The sequence below is a fragment of the Nerophis lumbriciformis genome, linkage group LG06, assembly GCF_033978685.3.
Source record: "Nerophis lumbriciformis linkage group LG06, RoL_Nlum_v2.1, whole genome shotgun sequence".
Classification (NCBI taxonomy): Eukaryota; Metazoa; Chordata; class Actinopteri; order Syngnathiformes; family Syngnathidae; genus Nerophis; species Nerophis lumbriciformis.
Genome location: NC_084553.2, coordinates 7,953,634 through 7,966,713, shown reverse-complemented (window position 1 = coordinate 7,966,713; position 13,080 = coordinate 7,953,634). Strand labels below are relative to the sequence as shown.

The 13,080-nt window shown below is 30.8% G+C and overlaps 1 protein-coding gene across 1 annotated transcript in view; it reads right to left on the bottom strand.

Annotated features, from left to right (window-relative positions):
• adgrg1 (adhesion G protein-coupled receptor G1) overlaps positions 1-13,080 on the bottom strand; it is a 155,242-nt gene that overhangs the window by 35,123 nt on the left and 107,039 nt on the right. Inside the window, exons 4-9 of the mRNA XM_061963671.1 lie at positions 10,444-10,630; positions 10,269-10,314; positions 7,135-7,216; positions 712-834; positions 521-637; positions 253-295 (exon numbers count right to left, since the gene is read on the bottom strand). Of these exons, the coding sequence (XP_061819655.1) occupies positions 253-295; positions 521-637; positions 712-834; positions 7,135-7,216; positions 10,269-10,314; positions 10,444-10,630 (598 nt within the window). The remainder of the gene's footprint in view (positions 1-252; positions 296-520; positions 638-711; positions 835-7,134; positions 7,217-10,268; positions 10,315-10,443; positions 10,631-13,080) is intronic.

Here is a 13,080-nt window from a genome sequence, read left to right as displayed (position 1 = left end):
TTTGACTGACCTATCTGACTGTTTTTTTGACATTCCTTTAGCGCAGTTAGATGCGGCTTACAACACGGGGCGGCTTATAGGTGGACAAAGTTTTGAAATATGCCGTTCATTGAAGGCGCGGCTTATAACCCAGGGCGCCTTATGGTGCGGAAAATACGGTACAATTAATCAACACATACATTTGTAGTTGATCACTTTCAATGTGTATGAAATGAAGAAGTTCAGTATGTGAGGAAAGAAAGTTTCTCCAACCTTTCCTGGTGTCCCAGGAGACACACGTCCTTGAATGTGTTTTCTGGAATGAAGGTGAGAAAACACTTTTATCATTTCTGTTGTGACTGAAGCGTGCGAGTATGTCAACAACACCATCAACGACAACATTTCCCACCAGCACAGCTTTGGGATGAATACAACAAGTTTGTAAACATCTGACTGACAGCACTTTATAATATTTAGGTTATATGTGTCACAGCATTATTAACTCTGTAAAGAGTAGATGCCAAATATCTGGCGGACTTACAGGCACGACGTCATGATGGAAGCCAATCTTGATTGGCTCTGGCAGGTCCTTGATGACCTCCTTCTCAATGGAAATTTCCACCACGTCATTAAGGATCCTCGCCTCCTTGAGGCCCTCCTGAAAGGCAAACATTCCAACACGTGAAAGAACACGTCTGCGGCTTTCAAAGTCCTGTCCAAACCGGAGCTCACCTGGAACACGGAGTTGTTTTTGAAGAAGGTGTACACCACTTTGCTGCTGTTTCCTGCAGCCCGCTTCAAGGCGGGGGGGAGATGGATGAAGGTTACCGACTCCGGGGCCACGCCGTCCACGTGCTGGAAAACAATAGGAAATACATGAAAAACAATGAAAAGAATAATTAAAATTGTTTAAAATAATTACAATTATATAATGCATATGTAATAAAACATTATTATACAAAGATTTGTAGAAATAAAATAGAAATATGGTAAAATATTAAAATAAATACAAATATTAGGATGACATAATTTAATTAAAAAAGTAGAATACAATATAAATATGTTATAATATTAAAGAAAAAAATCTAAATATTAGGATGACATTATTGAATTTTTAAAAAAGTAGATTACAATAGAAATATGTAAAAATATTTAAAAATATATATATATTAGGATGACATACTTTAATAAAAAAGTAGAATACAATAGAAATATGAATGAAAAAAAATCCAAGTATTAGGATGACATAATTTAATAAAAGAAGTAGAATACAATAGAAATATGTTAAAATATTAAAGAAAAAAAATCTAAAAATTAGGATGACATAATTTAATAAAAAAGTAGAATACAATAGAAATATGTTAAAATGTTAAAGAAAAAAAATCTAAAAATTAGGATGACATTATTCAATAAAAAAGTAGAATACAATAGAAATATGTTGAAATATTAAAGAAAGAAAATCTAAATATTAGGATGACATAATTGAATTAAAAAAAGTAGAATACAATAGAAATATGTTAAAATATTAAAGGAAAAAAAATCTAAACATTAGGATGACATAATTTAATTAAAAGAAATAGAATACAGTAGAAATATGTTAAAATAATAAAGAAAAAAAATTGAAATATTAGGATGACATAATTCAATAAAATAAGTAGAATACAATAGAAATATGTTAAAATATTAAAGAAAAAAATCTAAGTATTAGGATGACATAATTTAATAAAAAAGGTAGAATACAATAGAAATATGTTAAAATATTAAAGAAAAAAATCTAAATATTAGAATGACATAATTTAATAAAAGAAGTAGAATACAATAGAAATATGTTAAAATATTAAAGAAAAAAAAATCTACAAATTAGGATGACAATTTATTACAAAAGTAGAATACAATAGAAATATGTTGAAATATTTAAGAAAAAAAATCTAGATATTAGGATGACATAATTGAATTAAAAAAGTAGAATACAATAGAAATATGTTAAATATATAAGAAAAAAAATCTAAATATTAGGATGACAATGTAATAAAAAAAAGTAGAATACAATAGAAATAATGTTAACACATTAAAGAAAGAAAATCTAAATATTAGGATGACATAATTGAATTAAAAAAAGTAGAATACAATAGAAATATGTTAAAATATTAAAGAAAAAAAATATCTAAATATTAGGATGACAATTTAATAAAAATGTAGAATACAATAGAAATATGTTAAAATATTAAAGAAAAAAAAAATCTAAACATTAGGATGACATAATTTAATTAAAAGAAATAGAATACAGTAGAAATATGTTAAAATAATAAAGAAAAAAAATTTAAATATTAGGATGACAATTCAATAAAATAAGTAGAATACAATAGAAATATGTTAAAATATTAAAGAAAAACAATCTAAAAATTAGGATGACATAATGCAATAAAAAAGTAGAATACAATAGAAATATGTTGAAATATTAAAGAAAAAAAATGTAAATATTAGGATGACATACTTTAATTTAAAAAGTAGAATACAATATAAATATGTTAAAATATTAAAGAAAAAAAATCTAAATATTAGGATGACATAATTTAATAAAAGAAGTAGAATACAATAGAAATATGTTAAAACATTAAAGAAAAAAAAAATCTAAACATTAGGATGACATAATTTAATTAAAAGAAATAGAATACAGTAGAAATATGTTAAAATAATAAAGAAAAAAAAAGAAATATTAGGATGACATAATTTAATAAAAAAAGTAGAATACAATATAAATATGTTATAATATTAAAAAAAAAAATCTAAATATTAGGATGACAATTGAATTTAAAAAAAAGTAGATTACAATAGAAATATGTAAAAATATTTAAAAAATATATATATATTAGGATGACATACTTTAATAAAAAAGTAGAATACAATAGAAATATGTTAAAATATTCATGAAAAAAAATCTAAGTATTAGGATGACATAATTTGATAAAAAAGGTAGAATACAATAGAAATATGTTAAAATATTAAAGAAAAAAAATCGAAATATTAGGATGACATAATTTAATAAAAGAAGTAGAATACAATAGAAATATGTTAAAATGTTAAAGAAAAAAAATCTAAAAATTAGAATGACATTATTCAATAAAAAAGTAGAATACAATACAAATATGTTAAAATATTAAACAAAAAAAATCTAAATATTAGGATGACAATTTAATAAAAAAGTAGAATACAATAGAAATATTTTAAAATATTAAAGAAAAAAAATCTAAAAATTAGGATGACAATGCAATAAAAAAGTAGAATACAATATAAATATATTAAAATATTAAAGAAAAAAAATCTAAATATTAGGATGACATAATTTAATAAAAGAAGTAGAATACAATAGAAATATGTTAAAACATTAAAGAAAAAAAATCTAAAAATTAGGATGACATAATTAAAAAAAAAGAATACAATAGAAATATGTTGAAATATTAAAGAAAAAAAAATCGAAATATTAGGATGACATACTTTAATTTAAAAAAGTAGAATACAATAGAAATATGTTAAAATATTAAAGAAAAAAAATCTAAACATTAGGATGACATAATTTAATTAAAAGAAATAGAATACAGTAGAAATATGTTAAAATAATAAAGAAAAAAAATTGAAATATTAGGATGACATAATTCAATAAAATAAGTAGAATACAATAGAAATATGTTAAAATATTAAAGAAAAAAATCTAAGTATTAGGATGACATAATTTAATAAAAAAGGTAGAATACAATAGAAATATGTTAAAATATTAAAGAAAAAAATCTAAATATTAGAATGACATAATTTAATAAAAGAAGTAGAATACAATATAAATATGTTAAAATATTAAAGAAAAAAAAATCTACAAATTAGGATGACAATTTATTACAAAAGTAGAATACAATAGAAATATGTTGAAATATTTAAGAAAAAAAATCTAGATATTAGGATGACATAATTGAATTAAAAAAGTAGAATACAATAGAAATATGTTAAATATATAAGAAAAAAAATCTAAATATTAGGATGACAATGTAATAAAAAAAAGTAGAATACAATAGAAATAATGTTAACACATTAAAGAAAGAAAATCTAAATATTAGGATGACATAATTGAATTAAAAAAAGTAGAATACAATAGAAATATGTTAAAATATTAAAGAAAAAAATATCTAAATATTAGGATGACAATTTAATAAAAATGTAGAATACAATAGAAATATGTTAAAATATTAAAAAAAAAAAAATCTAAACATTAGGATGACATAATTTAATTAAAAGAAATAGAATACAGTAGAAATATGTTAAAATAATAAAGAAAAAAAATTTAAATATTAGGATGACAATTCAATAAAATAAGTAGAATACAATAGAAATATGTTAAAATATTAAAGAAAAACAATCTAAAAATTAGGATGACATAATGCAATAAAAAAGTAGAATACAATAGAAATATGTTGAAATATTAAAGAAAAAAAATGTAAATATTAGGATGACATACTTTAATTTAAAAAGTAGAATACAATATAAATATGTTAAAATATTAAAGAAAAAAAATCTAAATATTAGGATGACATAATTTAATAAAAGAAGTAGAATACAATAGAAATATGTTAAAACATTAAAGAAAAAAAAATCTAAACATTAGGATGACATAATTTAATTAAAAGAAATAGAATACAGTAGAAATATGTTAAAATAATAAAGAAAAAAAAAGAAATATTAGGATGACATAATTCAATAAAATAAGAATACAATAGAAATATGTTAAAATATTAAAGAAAAAAAATCTAAAAATTAGGATGACATAATGCAATAAAAAAGTAGAATACAATAGAAATATGTTGAAATATTAAAGAAAAAAAATGTAAATATTAGGATGACATACTTTAATTTAAAAAAGTAGAATACAATATAAATATGTTAAAATATTAAAGAAAAAAAATCTAAATATTAGGATGACATAATTGAATTAAAAAAGTAGAATACAATAGAAATATGCTAAATATATAAGAAAAAAAATATCTAAATATTAGGATGACAATGTAATAAAAAAAAGTAGAATACAATAGAAATAATGTTAAAACATTAAAGAAAAAAAATCTAAATATTAGGATGACATAATTTAATAAAAAAAGTAGAATACAATAGAAATCTGTTAAAATATTAAAGAAAACTAATCTAAATATTAGGATGACATAATTCAATAAAAAAGTAGAATACAATAGAAATATGTTAAAATATTAAAGAAAAAAAATCTAAACATTAGGATGACATAATTTAATAAAAAAAGTAGAATACAATAGAAATATGTTGAAATATTAAAGTAAAAAAATCTAAACATTAGGATGACATAATTGAATAAAAAAAAGTAGAATACAATAGAAATATGTTGAAATATAAAAAAAAAAAATCTAAATATTAGGATGACATACTTTAATTTAAAAAAGTAGAATACAATAGATATGTTAAAATATTAAAGAAAAAAAATCTATATATGAGAAAGTGACATTAGCAAATACACTTTAGAATACAAGAAAATAAGTTAAACCCGTATATGAAAATGACATTATTTGGGGTATTTATACACTCTGTGAAATACCATAAAAGTATGTTTAAAAATATTTCTTAAAAAAACAAATATGAAGAGGGCATTTTAAATATTTACACAAATTGTAAAATAAAATAGAAATATTTTTTATTATTAAAAATAAATACAACTATGAAGATGACATAAATTAATTTTAAAAAGTAGAATATAATAGAAATATATTAAAATATTTAAGAAAAAAAATCAAATAATTAAGAAGTGATATTAGCAAATATATTTTACAATACAAGAAAATAAGTTAAACCCGTATATGAAGATGACATTTTTGGAGTATTTACACAAACTGTAAAATACCATAAAAATATGTTTCAAAATATTTCTTAAAAATCCAAATATGAAGAGGGCATTTTAAATATTTACACAAATTGTAAAATAAAATAGAAATATGTTAAAAAATATTTCTTAAAAATCCTAATATGAAGAGGGCATTTTAATTATTTGCATAAATTGTACAATACAATACAAATATGATACATTATTTATAAAAAATAAAATATTAATATTACATTAATACATAATTACACAAATTGTAGAATACAGTAGAATGTCCAAACAATTCTAAAAATCAAAACATTATCAATTGATTAAAATAATACTGTAAAATATGGAAAACATATTTAGGAAAATGCCATTTTAATTTACACAAATTGTAGAATACAATAAAAAAACATGTTAAAATATTTTTCAAAAAACAAAATATCAAGATTACATTATTTGCACAAAATGTAGAATACTAGATATGTAAGAATATTTCTCAACCAAAATAGGAAAAACACAATTGCACAATTGTCGAATACAATAAACATTTTTTCATTTAAGTACAGTAAAAATATTATTCAAACAAAATTTGAAGATAGGGGACATTATCAATTAATCTCTATAGTAAGGGTGAGTCCATAACGCACTAAATGGCTGACTGATTTAAAGTGAACAATTTAAATGGTGCCCTGTGATGAGGTGGCGACTTGTCCAGGGTGTACCCCGCCTACCGCCCGAACGCAGCTGAGATAGGCTCCAGCATCCCCCGCGACACCGATAAGCGGTAGAAAATGGATGGATGGATATTTTTTTAAAAATAAAACATAAATATCGGCCAAAAAAAATTAAATTATGAAAAAAATATTAATTAATTGAAAGCATTTGGAGCTGTTTCACTCTGTTCTTGGTTCTTATATCGTAAGTAGAAATGATTTGGTTTCGTACAAAATGCAAGCAGTTTATTGAGAAAACAAGAACGTTCTCACTCAAAATAAGTCTTCATGTGCGTCTACATGCCACTTAAAACACCAATAAACCTATTTTAAGCTGATTTGCAGTGAAGAAAAACTGCTCTTTACCCACATTCAGAGCAGTTATGCGGCTCACCAACCACCTATTTGGTCTTTTTAATCACCAGGTGGAGCCTTTGGCAAAGGCGCCGGTGTAATATCAGCTCCTGCCACTAGAGGGCAGAGACAACCTGTGAGTGCTTAAGTCCTTTTTTTGGCACCTTCTCCTAACTAAACTTCTAATAGAGAATGCATCAAATAGGTTCAACTCACAGGTGAGCGGATGTTGACGCCGTCAAAGTGGTCCTTCATCTCCACCTGCGAGCTGAGGGCGCAGGGAGGCTCCGGCTCAGTCCTGCACACACAAACACACACAGCACTGCACATCTGGGCTGCAAACTGGGAGTTCCTCCACTTTTATTACAACTGGACAAGTTATGTTTTTTTGAGGGAGGTCAAATTTAGCTTCAGGTGTCTTTTTTTTTGCCACACAGCTATAAAAACAAAGCATGTGTTATAGACATGGGAGTTACGGCTCTTTGTAAGGAGCTGTTCTTTTAAAAGAGTGGTTCAAAAGACTGGCTCGTTATTGGAGTTCTTTTTTTTTTACTTTAAAATGATCACTGGTAGTCATTATAATATAAGATGTGGATTAGTATTCTTTAAATTGACATACGTATCATTGCATTGGTAGAATTATTCTGAAATATTGGCAATAATTGTACTTATGTTTGGTTTTTACTGTAAATATTCTTTAAATGGGTCCCAAATCCCCATGCTCTGACGGTGATATCACTATCAAGGTTCATTTCAGTGACGTGCGGTTAACATGTATATATGTGTGCATATATATGTATGTATATATCAATATATATATATATATATATATATATATATATATATATATATATATATATGTCTTAATAAGATTATCCAAAAAATAGTGCTCGATACCGTGGTAGAGCAGAAACGTGTGAACTCGTTGGGAGTTTCCTCCTCTCCCAGCTCGCTAGCCTCAACCGGAACCTTGGTATTTACCGTGATGACGGACTGGCAGTGTGCCGCGCCTCGCCAAGGAGCAGCGAGAATACCAAGAAGCGCATATGCCAAATTTTAAAGAGAACGGCCTACGGATCACGATTGAAGCCAACAAGCAAACCGTCAACTTCCTCGACGTCACTTTCAATCTGAGAAATAACAGCTACCAACCATTCACGAAATCCAACACAACACTCCAATACGTGCACCATGACAGCAACCACCCACCCACCACCACGAAAAGAATACCTACCGGAATTAATAAAAGGCTATCGATGCTGTCATCTAGCAAAGCTGAATTTGACCAAGCAACCCCCCCGTACCAAAAAGCACTTGATGAAAGCGGATACAATTTCACCCTCACCTATGAACCCACGCCAGGAAACCAACCAAAAAAGAGCAGAAAACGAAACAACATTATCTGGTACAACCCCCCATACAGCAAAAACGTCTCAACTAATATTGGCCACAAATTCCTCACTCTGATCGACAAACACTTCCCCAAAGGCAACACCCTAAGAAAAGTATTCAATAAGAACAGCATTAAATTGAGCTACAGCTGTATGAACAATATACGACAAATTATTTCAAACCACAACAAAACAATTGCAAATGAGCCGTCTGCCCCCGGACAGAGCGACTCCAAAACCAACAAAGGCTGCAACTGCCGCAAGAAACCTGATTGCCCTCTCAACGGGGGGTGCTTACAAACATCAGTCGTTTACCAATCAAAGGTAACACGCAAGGACATTAACACATCCGACACATATGTAGGATTAACCGAGGGAGAGTTTAAAACCAGATGGAACAATCACAAGGCTTCTTTCAGGAACCAAAACCTGCGGAATACCACAGAACTCAGCAAACACATTTGGGACCTCAAAGACAATAATGTTGAATATTCAATAACATGGCAAATTCTTGCATCCAGCACACCTTACAATAGTGGTAATAAAAGATGCAACCTATGCTTGAAAGAGAAACTGTTTATTATATACCGTCCAGACCTGTCATCCCTCAACAAGCGCAGCGAAATTGTATCAGCATGCCGCCACAGACGGAAACACCTCCTAGGTAACACATGAGCCAATCACCACGCCCCTACGCCAGCCTGTACCCACCCACTCTGTGCCCTATATAAACCATGGTATGTGAATGCTTCTATTAAAATCTCCTGATGATTGAGGGAACCCCTCATGAAACAGGCCTGTAGAGATGAAGTAGTCTTGTGATTTTTTTCTCACACATACATATACATATATATATATATATATATATATATATATATATACATATATATATATATATATATATATATATATATATATATATATTGCCCTTTGTCACCGATTCTGTTCATAACTTTTATGGACAGAATTTCTAGGCGCAGTCAAGGCGTTGAGGGGATCCGGTTTGGTGGCTGCAGGATTAGGTCTCTGCTTTTTGCAGATGATTTGGTCCTGATGGCTTCATCTGGCCAGGATCTTCAGCTCTCACTGGATCGGTTCGCAGCTGAGTGTGAAGCGACTGGGATGAGAATCAGCACCTCCAAGTCCGAGTCCATGGTTCTCGCCCGGAAAAGGGTGGAGTGCCATCTCCGGGTTGGGGAGGAGATCTTGCCCCAAGTGGAGGAGTTCAAGTACCTCGGAGTCTTGTTCACGAGTGAGGGAAGAGTGGATCGTGAGATCGACAGGCGGATCGGTGCGGCGTCTTCAGTAATGCGGACGCTGTATCGATCTGTTGTGGTGAAGAAGGAGCTGAGCCGGAAGGCAAAGCTCTCAATTTACCGGTCGATCTACGTTCCCATCCTCGCCTATGGTCATGAGCTTTGGGTTATGACCGAAAGGACAAGATCACGGGTACAAGCGGCCCAAATGAGTTTCCTCCGCCGGGTGGCGGGGCTCTCCCTTAGAGATAGGGTGAGAAGCTCTGTCATCCGGGGGGAGCTCAAAGTAAAGCCGCTGCTCCTCCACATCGAGAGGAGCCAGGTGAGGTGGTTCGGGCATCTGGTCAGGATGCCACCCGAGCGCCTCCCTAAGGAGGTGTTTAGGGCACGTCCGACCGGTAGGAGGCCACGAGGAAGACCCAGGACACGTTGGGAAGACTATGTCTCCCGGCTGGCCTGGGAACGCCTCGGGATCCCCCGGGAGGAGCTGGACGAAGTGGCTGGGGAGAGGGAAGTCTGGGCTTCCCTGCTTAGGCTGCTGCCCCCGCGACCCGACCTCGGATAAGCGGAAGAAGATGGATGGATGGATGGATGGATGGATATATATATATATATATATATATATATATATATATATATATATATATATATATATATATATATGTGTGTGTGTATATGTATGAGTAAGGAAGGAGGAAATTACACATTGACTCGGGCAGATCCACGGCTCCTCTGGGGACAGAAGGTTGCTAGAAAACAAAAGAAAGTGGACTTTAGAGAGGCAGCAGTAAAAAGTTAAGACATTGACTTTCTGGAGTCGGCGAGCATGTTTTTTTTTTGTTTTTTTGTTTTTTAAATGGACAGCAGTCTGGTCTCACCACATTGGACGGGGGTTCCGGTGAACTTGAAGGCGGTCAGCGTTTTATCGGTGATGACGTCATCCTCGATGGTTCCCCGGGCGATGCCGTAGGCGGCCTGGGGCGCGTTGGAGCCGTAGGACAGGTAGGTGCAGCACGAGTCCGGCATGCCCGCGGGCCAGCAGAGAGTCAGGTTGTTCCCTCGCACCTGAGCAAGCACACCGTCAGCCTCTTAGGTGGAACCATCCACCATGTCTACTACCATGGGTGTGGCTCACACTAGTCAAACAACATTGGCATTGACAGCTGTGGCTATCTGGGGCTGGGCCATAAAACAATATCCGTACACATCTCCACACACGTAACCCGTATCAATAAAAAATGTGCTCGATACATACAGATACAGCTTTCTGCTCTGCCGCTCCCAGTCTGTGGAACGCTCTCCCTGACCTCCTGAGGGCACCACAGACTGTGGATGCTTTTAAAAAAGCCTTTTTTTTTAGATATATGCATACTAGTTTTAGCTATTTGGCTGTTCTAGTTTTTATTTTTTTTTATTTTTTATTATCTTTTTATTATTATTTTGTTTTAATACTGTCGGAGGCAGATATTTACATATATCCGAATTTTAGTGTTACTTATTTTCTTTCATAGTCATATTTGAAATTTATTCTCTTTCTGTTTCTCTGCAAGTAAACTGTGTGTGTTAACCTTGAGTTCTTTGGAATGTGTTTTGACTAGCATTTGTTTTGTCTACAGAGAAGGGACAAGAGAGAGGGTTTTGGGGTTGGGAAGGGAGACCATTTTTTTGGCGGCGCAATAGAATGTTCTAGACGAGACTGGTCTCAAAAAGTATATTTGCAAAGCTTTGAAAATATACAACAAAATACCTATTCTGTCTCTGGTGGGTTTTTTTCAACTCAGCTTTAAGTGTCGTAGAGAATTTGGGAGCGACTTGTGACTTGAATTCCCTGGGAGGAACAACTGGTCCAAAACGCAACAATAGGGGGTTGGAATTGGGGGTTAAATCACCAAAATGATTCCCGGGCGCGGCCACCGCTGCTGCCCACTGCTCCCCTCACCTCCCAGGGGGTGATCAAGGGTGATGGGTCAAATGCAGAGAATAATCTCGCCACACCTAGTGTGTGTGTGACAATCATTGGTACTTTAACTTTAACTTTAATACACTGTAGCACTTTGAGGTTGTTTACTCAATGTAAAGTGCTTTTTACAAATAAACTCTATTATTACTACCGGTATTATTATTATTCGATAAATTGTCTTTTTCTGTAAGCGGAAGTTTGGAAGCAAGGTTGGTTGCATGGACAAAGGCGCTGATCAGTGGGAGTGGCACTGTCAAGTTTGCTTGTCTGGCGGTTGAAGAGAAAGTCAAAATGAGTGCTGCAGGGTCGTGACGTGCGGATCGATACTGAAATATCGATACCAGATCTTTATGCTCTGATATCGATCCACAAATCAAAATATCGATACTTTTGATGCTTTAATTTAGGGGTGTCCAAACGTTTTCCACCAAGGCCACAATTTGAAAAGTCAAAATATGCGGCGGCCATACTGATATATTTTTATTGAGATATTGTGTCACCTTTGTATTATAGGTGACTAATTATATGATTATTAATGATCAGTTAGTTTTTTGATTGTGTAACTACGGAGCCCCTAAAGAGACATGGGGAATTTTTTTTTTTTTTTAAGAATTTTTTTTTTTTTAGACATGTATCTCATGCGCACGAGAAACTTTTTATAAAGTTATAAAAAAATAAATTAAAAAAATGTATAATTTTTTTTTTTTTTTTTTTTTAGACATTTCTCGTGCACGAGAAAGCGATACATGTCTAAAAAAAAAGCGATACATGTCTAAAAAAAAAAGAATTATAATTTTTTTTATAACTTTATAAAAAGTTTCTCGTGCGCACGAGAAATGCGCACGAGGAAGTTTCTTGTGCGCACGAGATACAGGTCTAAAAAAAAAATTTTTTTTTTTAGACATTTCTCCTGCGCACGAGAAAGCGATACATGTCTAAAAAAAAAAGCGATACATGTCTAAAAAAAAAAAAATTATAATTTTTTTTATAACTTTATAAAAAGTTTCTCGTGCGCACGAGATACAGGTCTAAAAATTTTTTTTTAATTTTTTAATTTTTTTTAGACATTTCTCCTGCGCACGAGAAAGCGATACATGTCTAAAAAAAAGCGATACATGTCTAAAAAAAAAAATATATTTTTTTTTTATAACTTTATAAAAAGTTTCTCGTGCGCACGAGAAAGTTTCTTGTGCGCACGAGAAAGTTTCTTGTGCGCACGAGATACAGGTCTAAAAAAATGTTTTAAATTTTTTTTAGACATTTCTCCTGCGCACGAGAAAGCGATACATGTCTAAAAAAAAAGCGATACATGTCTAAAAAAAAAAAAATTATAATTTTTTTTTATAACTATAAAAATTTTCTCATGCGCACGAGAAAGTTTCTTGTGCGCACGAGATACAGGTCTAAAAAAATTTTTTTTATTTTTTTTTTATTTTTTAGACATTTCTCCTGCGCACGAGAAAGCGATACATGTCTAAAAAAAAGCGATACATGTCTAAAAAAAAAAAAAATTATAATTATTTTTTTTATAACTTTATAAAAAGTTTCTCGTGCG